This window comes from Phalaenopsis equestris, unplaced genomic scaffold, assembly GCF_001263595.1.
Source record: "Phalaenopsis equestris unplaced genomic scaffold, ASM126359v1 Scaffold000090, whole genome shotgun sequence".
NCBI lineage: Eukaryota > Viridiplantae > Streptophyta > Magnoliopsida > Asparagales > Orchidaceae > Phalaenopsis > Phalaenopsis equestris.
The window spans coordinates 787,559-796,301 of NW_018164532.1; the positions used below are offsets into that span (position 1 = coordinate 787,559).

The window sequence follows — 8,743 nt, forward strand, 5'->3', positions numbered from 1 at the left end:
GTACAAACTAATTATCAAACAAAAAGAATATATCAAGTTATTTATAACTTTTTTTAATTTTAATTAATAATGTTACTTCTGCATTCATCTTCTCATTAAAAAAAAGCATTATGAGCTTGTGTCCGCCCCACTACCAATCTACAGCCAAACCCCCCCATTATAAAAAGCAATCCATGGCTCGTGTCTACCACACTCTCCCATCCCCTTCCTTCCTCTCCATACTATTCCTTCTTCCTCCCTCCCATCCCATACATGGCCACAATCACTGAAACCAAACTAACCATTCCCAGCTCTGAAATCCATGAAGCACACGCTGAAGAAATGAACTGCTCAAACAGATCCCAGTGGCTCAGAGCTGCAATCCTCGGAGCCAACGATGGTCTGGTTTCCATTACTTCTCTCATGATAGGAATTGGCGCTGTAAAACAAGATCCAAAAGCCATGATTTTATCAGGCTTTGCAGGCTTAGTAGCAGGGGCTTGCAGCATGGCCATAGGAGAATTTATCTCTGTGTACTCTCAGCTTGACATTGAAGTCGCCCAGCTGAAAAGAGACAGCAAGGTGGAAGCTTTAGCTGATCAGGAAAGCTTGCCAAGTCCAGTTCAGGCGGCAATGGCGTCCTCCATGGCTTTCTCCATAGGAGCTTCTGTGCCCCTGTTAGCGGCCGGGTTTATAAGCAGTTATGAGGTAAGAATTGGGGTGGTAGCAGCAGCAGCCAGTTTGGCTTTGGCAGTATTTGGCTGTGTTGGAGCTTTGCTTGGAAAAGCTCCTGTTTTGAGGGCGGGGATTAGGGTTTTGATTGGAGGGTGGGCCGCCATGGCCGTGACCTTCGGGTTGATGAAGCTGTTCAGATCGGGTAGGCTTTAGTTAAAGCAGCTTGCTTTCTGGATTTCTTATGATGTTTATGTTGATCGATGAAATAATTTTTATCTAAACATGTGCTAAGGAAAAATATATAAATTTGATCTTTGATTAATAATCGTTTTCTTTGATATATTTTGATGCAATTGAGATGTTAAAAGTATTAAACAAAAAATATTAAAGTTTGTGTGTTAAATATGCAACTATAATTAAATTATGGGATAAGAATGATGAAATTTGATACATACTCAAAAAAATAATTTTTATCATACATGAATCTCGGATCATCCCTAATGGTGAACGTTCTATATTTAAATTCAATATCATCGAAAGCCTTAATTCTAGGAAGCTTATGGTCAAACTAACCTTCCCGACAAGCACCGTCCAATCAAAGGAATCGCTCTGGGTCAGTTTTTACAGTGAACCTTCCTCAAAAAATCTATAAATAGATTTTTCAGTCCATTCTTGAATGGAGACTTGGGATATGGACATGGAGGAGAAAGCCAAAGTGAGATCCAAGCTCTTGAGGAATTTTGAGCTCCATCATCGCTACACCGTTGTCGTCGAGGTCCACCACCTAATGACCATCCCCTTCAAGGCGCCATGGTTGCTAGACCACTGTCACTTGGCCATCGTTGGATCATTGCTACTCGACCATAGTATGGATCCCCTGTCGCTGCCGAACCATCGCCATGTAGCTCCACCACCGTCGAACCCACTATTGGTGTCAAATTTTGATGTCACACATGTAAGGTGTCTGCTTAACTAGTCGGGATGATTTATTGCTCATTCACAACGTTCGTAGCTCAAGACACCCATCTAAGACCTTCAGTATGTGTTAGGGCATGAAACCAGGTTCTGCGATGATTCGTCCTTATTTGGGAGAATCCACCATTAAGTAGGCCTACTCAAGACAGTACTACCTTAAACTGACTACCTCTACCTTTTAAGGATCACTCCTTCCTTTCTTTGGCTACCCCTGTTGAGCTATGTTGCTCTTTTTGTCTTCGTTGGTATCATCTCGACGATCTTCCACCCGTTGGGGATACGACGATTTCTCTTCTGCCCTCATGACTTGTATGTGCTTTGACGTATCGGGATTTCCCTTCAGGAAGATTGAGTTATTTCACAGGTTTTGTATGTCGATGAGTTTGTTACACATGTGGGGACAACGAGAGACTCACTCTCCGCCTCGTGGCTTAACGGGAGCTTTGAAAGCATCAGAGTATTCACATGTGAAATAATTTTCCTTTGATAGCCCTGTGCTAATTTTCACTTTAAATGTAAGCATAACTTCTTGGATCAAACTATTCTTGGGCAACTCCTAAGATGTAATTAACCAAGTGGGATACGCCCTTTGGGAGTACTTTGGACTCCATAACTGGAAAACATACCTGAATCTCAGGCTATGAGTAGCTTTCGTAGGCATTCATTCGCGGATATTTGACACAAACTATTTCTGTCTAATCTTGTTTGGACATATATGTTTGACCTATCATAGCGAAGTTTGTCGTACTGGAGCTCTCCACGTTTTTTCTATTGTTTGTTCGTTTTTGTTGGTTGTCATGCTTTTATGTTCATCTCTTCTTCTAATTATTCATATGATCAAGAAGAGAGACTTATTAGGAAAATGAAAATATATGTCAATGAACAAAATGTGACTTAAAAAAAAAGAGAGAAATGAAAGAAAATACCCCCTGTGCTTGGCCACCGTCGTCAAGCCCCACCACCATCGAAAAACCATTATTAAGCTCTACCAATGATCCACTATAGTCGTACTGACCATCACAACAAGTCAAAATTAGTCGTTTTGAGTTTGATCAAGCCTGGATCAAAAATTTTTAGGGTTAATCAGAGGCTTTAGATGAGAAATTAAATGATCAAATGGATTATGAATCTAACAAGCTTATAATCAAATTGAGCGTCTTAGTGAGCCCAATCTAACAAACCCAAGATTACTCGATTTGAACATTATGAAGGCATTGCAATGCTCATAACCATTTGATCAAATGAATCACATTGGGTGGTCATATGGTATAGTGGTACGACTTCATTCAATATTTAAAGAGTATGTTGCTCACAAAATCTATAAATAGCTCTACCATCACATGACCATCACCTTCGAGGTACCAATATTGCCCGACTATCGCCACCGGACCACAACCATCTAGTCGCTGCCATCAAGCAGTCGTGGTTGTTGAACCATCATAGTAGATCCACAGTCACTATCAGAGTCTTGACCACCGCTATCAAGCTCCAACACCGTTAAGCTACTAGTGCTCGGCCGCTGTCATCGAACACCAACATTGTTAGACAATCGTCGTTAAGCTCCACCAATGTTGGATAGTCGTTATCTCCACAACTGTTAAGCCATCAGCGCTTGCCAATGTCATCAATTAGTCACAGCCTCCAACCCATCATAGCCCGACCACCTCTATGTAGTCATCGCTATCACTGGACCACTGTTGCTCACCCACCAACGTCGTGTCACCGCCACTGTCATGTCGCTGCCACCGTCGAGCCACTGTTGTCCAGCCGCCACAGAACCATTGTCACCGTCGAACTACCATTGTATGGAAACCGCTGTCAAGGCATCCCCACCACAATAACACCATTGTCGCTTTCCAGCTACCACCGTTTGGCCACCATTACCAAAGACACTGACCCTGCCATTCGATTTCCTCCACATCAGTCAGGTTGTCGCCACTTCCTTCGATGTTTTCTTCTACTTCCCTGATAAAAATCTGGCACGACTTGTGAATATTGTTTCCAGTCGTTCAATGATCGATTAAGTCTCGTAACCTAAATCGACATTGTGAAATTATTTCAACCATATCAATTCCAATAGTTTTTATCCTTTCAGATTTTTCATATAAAAAAAACTCTTGTTGCCATTTCTATCAATTTACATTTACTTGTGCATGTATGTCAGATCTCCATACAACACAAATATATTAATATATTTAATATATCACTCTAAATGGTATATATCTCTTTTGTGTTTAAAGTCACAAATTGATCTCATTCATCAACTTTTATCCATATTAAGGATGAAATGACCTTTCTATTTTTGGGAATAAAAAAGATTCAATTCCTTTGTATAACAGCTAAATTTCTAGGGTGAATGACATACATATGATTGATTATGTATTAATATATTTAATATTCAACTTACCTTATTTATTTGTATAACACTCAATTATGCAAAAAAGCATTATAACAAATTTAATGATATTTTTGAAGATATTAGGTATATAAATAGATATAAAAAGTTAGATGATATTTTTGAAGAGATTAGGTATATAAATAGATATAAAAAGTTAGATGTTAGACACGTCAATGCATAATGAGTCCAAAGTATGTGTCTAAATCCCCCAATTTATTTATTTATTTATTATTTTACTCAAACTTTATTGAAAAAAGCAAACTTTGAGAAAGCAAAATACAATTTCAGTTAAAAAATAAATTAAATAATTAATAAAAGCATGCATAGACAAAATAAGCCTACCACCAACCAAACAAAATTATTTATTTATTTATTTATTTGCAGAAGACCTCCATATGAACAACGCGCGTGTGGGTAATACCTTTTTCCTCCAAATGTGAAAAAAAATATTACATAAGGAGTCCTAATGCAAAATCGCATCAGGACTTCAATCACAATGCGCCACGTGTACGGTCTGACCCCGTCATACATTAAACTATTTAGTTTTTTGAATTCAGTGAGATCGAACTTTACACATAACACATTGTGATTGAAGTCCTGACACAGTTTTGCATCAGGACTCCTGCGAACTTTACACATAACACATTGTGATTGAAGTCCTAACACAGTTTTGCATCAGGACTCCTGATGTAATATTGTTTCCCATATGTGGGAGCATCCTTTCTTGTTTAGACCTTTATTCTTTTAGGATTAAATAATATATATATATAGTCATTATTAATTTATATTGTAAGAAATCTGTAAATAATGTCTTGATATTTTTTTATCAAATATATTTATTTTAAAATATAGTTCTTAATATACTTTCTAACAAATATATTCTTTTTAGTTATTTATAGATATTGAGAAATATATATACACTGGAATATAATATGTTTAGTATTTTGTATTATAAAATCCACACTCCAATACTCCATCATCCCTCCATCTCAAATAGAAATAAAATAATTCAACATATTGCATATATATGGAAGATTATACCTAATATATTGAATTATTTGTCCATATATTTGTATGTATGATGAAAAAAATAATTGTAAGAGATAAAAGGAAAATAATACAAAATAACGCGAGGGGAATCAATGAACTCATACTTAGGCAGAAATTTGATCGGTTCGCCTGGTTCAAAATAGACCAGACATATCATTCCGCTTGTCGCCGATCGTCTTGAAAAATCCGGATTTAAAAGCTCAAACCCTGTTTAACGTTAAATCAAGCTACAGCGAAACACCCCCCATAAATGGGAGGTCGGCAATATTTTCATTTTACTTCAAACCAAAAAATAATAAAATCATTCATTTATTTTACACCAAACTAAATAACATCATAGTATTTTAAATACAATATATTATTCATCTATTGTATTCATTTTACGCTGCATTATTTTTTCAGAAAATCAAACAACTCTAATTCAAGATAAAGCTTTGCAATAAGAAAAGAACTTCTGATATGAGAAAAATTTTGATAAATTCAGAACTCACATTTTAATTCAAATTTAGTGTATTTAGAACTCACCCAAACTGACCTCCGTTAAGTACCACAACATACATTGGGTCATCCATCTTCACAAAGGCTGTTAAGGAATGAAACAACAATTATGAGGAATGATAAATGGTGTGCATAACAATGTCAACCTGAGCAGGACAATCAAAATTTCATGATGTGAAATAATATGAAAATTTACAAACATAACGCACCTTTTTTTTTTTGTATTTGCATATCTAACAACCGAAATTTGATTTGTACACAAAATACACCCTGGTGTCATAAACATATGTATGAAAAGTTATTTTTGATGTGATGTTAAAGATCTTAGCGGAAGCGTGTAAAAACATAAGAATTGCACGATATGTACGTAAAAGCCCCAAAAAGAATAAGAAGTTAAGGAATGAAGATGTACAAAACGAAAACGACTATCAAAAGACCGATGAGGACATCAACACGACCCAATGGGCCTTTGACGTTAGCATAGTTCAAGAAGAGCCGAGATGTCGAGTGCTAGCTGTTGAGTACCATTCGTCAAGTTTCTTAGAATGGTGTGTATGTTAGCAATATATCCATTCTTGTAATTCATCATAGTTCGGCAAGTTTTTCATCACGCAACTTCATATCCCCAAGTTATGGTTGACTAAACCAACGAAGGCGGCATTCTACTCATGCCAATTCCGGCCTTTTATTTCTGTGTAACCCCACTTGTAACTTTCTGAAGGCATAAGCCATTTTAACTCTATAAATACAAGGAGGATCATTCCCTCAAAAGAGGGTCCAAAAACAATTTCTTTTCTTAACATCGCTCCATCGTCACAGGTCCTGCATAAGTTGTGTGAATTCACAGACATTTCAATTGTATGGTAACATTTCAGAATTAATGTTATTTTTTTACACTTAAAATCAGGTGATGAATTTGAGAAACCAGAAAGTTTCAAACTTGATGAAACCAAATGAACTCTAACATCAAAGCAATAATAGTAATGAAATATGAAATCATAACACCTGCCTTAATCAATCCAGCTTTCTTGTAGAGTTCATATTTGAAATAAATACCACGACATTTGTGATCTCCACAACCTGCCTCATGTACAACAAAAAGCAATGAACCATCATAAAACAGAAAAAAATACAATAAATACCAACTATATGTTGCAATAATTCATCTAAGAAGGAATATAAACTCGTAAAAAATCAAGTATATGACTTTATAACCTTAATTAATCACCTTCCCAAGTTGTCTGAAGCATGAATCTAGAAATTCTAATTTCAATAATTGTCAGCTAATAAACTAATTCTAATTAAATCAATAGGCATGCCTTTATAAGTATAAAATTCAATAGATGAAACCTCTGAAGCATGAATCTAGAAATTCTAATTTCAATAATGGTCAGCTAATAAACTAATTCTAATTAAATCAATAGACATGGCTTTATAAGTATAAAATTCAACCTACTGGCTAAGATACAACTGAAAAAGAATAGCATACAATATGACCAATAAAAGTGGCAAGAAAAACAATGAATAATAGCATAATAGTTATAATCAATGCATCCAATCTAACAAATCCTATTTGACAAAGTTATCAGACATGACAATCGATCAACAATAATTATTACACCATAAAATTTATATGAAATTTTGTGCCAGATGAACTTGCATGCATCCTATATTTATAGATCAAAATATGCCTTACTAGTCATTCATTATTATACCCAAGGCATTTGGTTTAGCTACTATGCATTCATTTGAATGACCCATTAATTATTCATTAATGATTCAATCTACATATTTAAGGATCCATTTAACATTAATCTAAAAAATGATTGATTTTGGTCATATTCAACACCTAAAAAACAAATCCTCACTCAGATGGAAATGGCTAACAACCTAATCCAAGTCCTTCAGTCATAATATTAATCACAAATACCAAATCAACCACAAAGAATTTCATCTAAACTTTATATAGAGAGTTTGAGATTAAGCAGTAAGTAAGAAACTCATCTATTTTCAACCAATCCAAACAGCCAAAGCTTGCTGTACAAAGCGAATCAATGCTTAGAGATTCCTCTATGCAATCACCTGAAGAAGGTTCACAAAAATCTGCTCATGGATTTTCATCAAAAAGAACTTTATAAAATCGCCTCCTCTCCTCTCTCTTCTCTATCCTGTCGAAGCTCAACGCCTCACTTTCATCTTCCTCGACCTCCTCTTTCTTCTGCTTCACAAAAATTTCACCTTTCTTCCTTCTCTTTTCAAGATTAGCCTGATTGCGCCTCCTATTATATTCATGAAGCCCTTCCTGCATCAACTCCCCAAACTTATCCTTAACAATCACCAAGGGATCCTTCTCCAGCAATGTCGATCCCCTGTAACCTTCTCTGAGGACCACTGTGTATATCTTGTACCGATTTGACACATAGAAAATGCATGGATGCCGGAGAACCAACATGTTCAATCTCTGCGGTAAACCGAATTCTCGCCTGAAATGTTCTAGTTTCAGTATCGAAGCCTTTTTCCACAAGGTCAGCGACAAAATCTCATGAATGGCTCCCACCGTGCGCTTCTCCGACTCCTCCCATTCTTTCGACCACACTTCAGAATAGGGCGAGATATAGGGAATCCCCTCGTTGAATTTCTCAAAATTATCCAGCGTCTTTAGCCAAGTCCTCGGTAGCAAGCAAACAAAACGTGGTTCCTTCCCGCGCTGGATCGCCGCATTCTCCACCGCCGATACTGCGAGCTCAGGATCCCATCTGATGAGCTCAATCTCCATTGAGTTACGACGTCCGAAGCGATTCGTGACCCGGAAGAGATCTGGATACTTGGCAATAACCCTGACAATGTAGTCGTCGGGGAGGCCGAGACCGCGTTTGAGCTCGTTGAGTTTGACGGCATTGAGGCGACGATCGCGAGAGAGCATGAGCAGCTTGGCGAGGCGGCGGGCCATGGCTGGCTCTTGTGCCGTCTTGATAGATTCTTCCTCGTTTACTAGGGCTTCCATGCGCTTGGAGAAACCGTAGAATATCTCACCGTCGCCGTCGGTGAAGGTCTGGAAGCAGCAGGGGTACTTGTTGAGCCAGTTTAGGGCACGGCCCTGGAGGTCTAGGGTCTTGAACTTCTTCTGAAGAGAGCGAACAGTGGCGACTCGTGGAGGGGAACGGGGAA

At 37.4% G+C, this 8,743-nt stretch overlaps 2 protein-coding genes across 2 annotated transcripts in view; one reads left to right on the forward strand and one right to left on the reverse strand.

The window, feature by feature from the left end:
• Nucleotides 1-201: 201 nt before the first annotated feature.
• LOC110020036 (vacuolar iron transporter homolog 4-like) lies at nucleotides 202-943 on the forward strand. Its single transcript, XM_020717993.1, has one exon. The coding sequence runs from the start codon at nucleotides 253-255 to the stop codon at nucleotides 865-867; it is 615 nt and encodes a 204-aa protein (XP_020573652.1). The 5' UTR covers nucleotides 202-252; the 3' UTR covers nucleotides 868-943.
• A 5,636-nt stretch (nucleotides 944-6,579) lies between these two features.
• LOC110020096 (protein ROOT PRIMORDIUM DEFECTIVE 1) overlaps nucleotides 6,580-8,743 on the reverse strand; it is a 2,540-nt gene continuing 376 nt past the window's right edge. The window contains exons 2-3 of the mRNA XM_020718074.1: nucleotides 7,658-8,740; nucleotides 6,580-6,655 (exon numbers count right to left, since the gene is read on the reverse strand). Coding sequence (XP_020573733.1) covers nucleotides 7,683-8,740 — 1,058 coding nt within the window. The 3' untranslated portion in view covers nucleotides 6,580-6,655; nucleotides 7,658-7,682. The remainder of the gene's footprint in view (nucleotides 6,656-7,657; nucleotides 8,741-8,743) is intronic.

Coding starts and splice junctions, on each gene's coding strand:
- LOC110020036 (XM_020717993.1), top strand. CDS start 253: ATGGCCACAATCACTGAAACCAAACTAACCATTCCCAGCTCTGAAATC.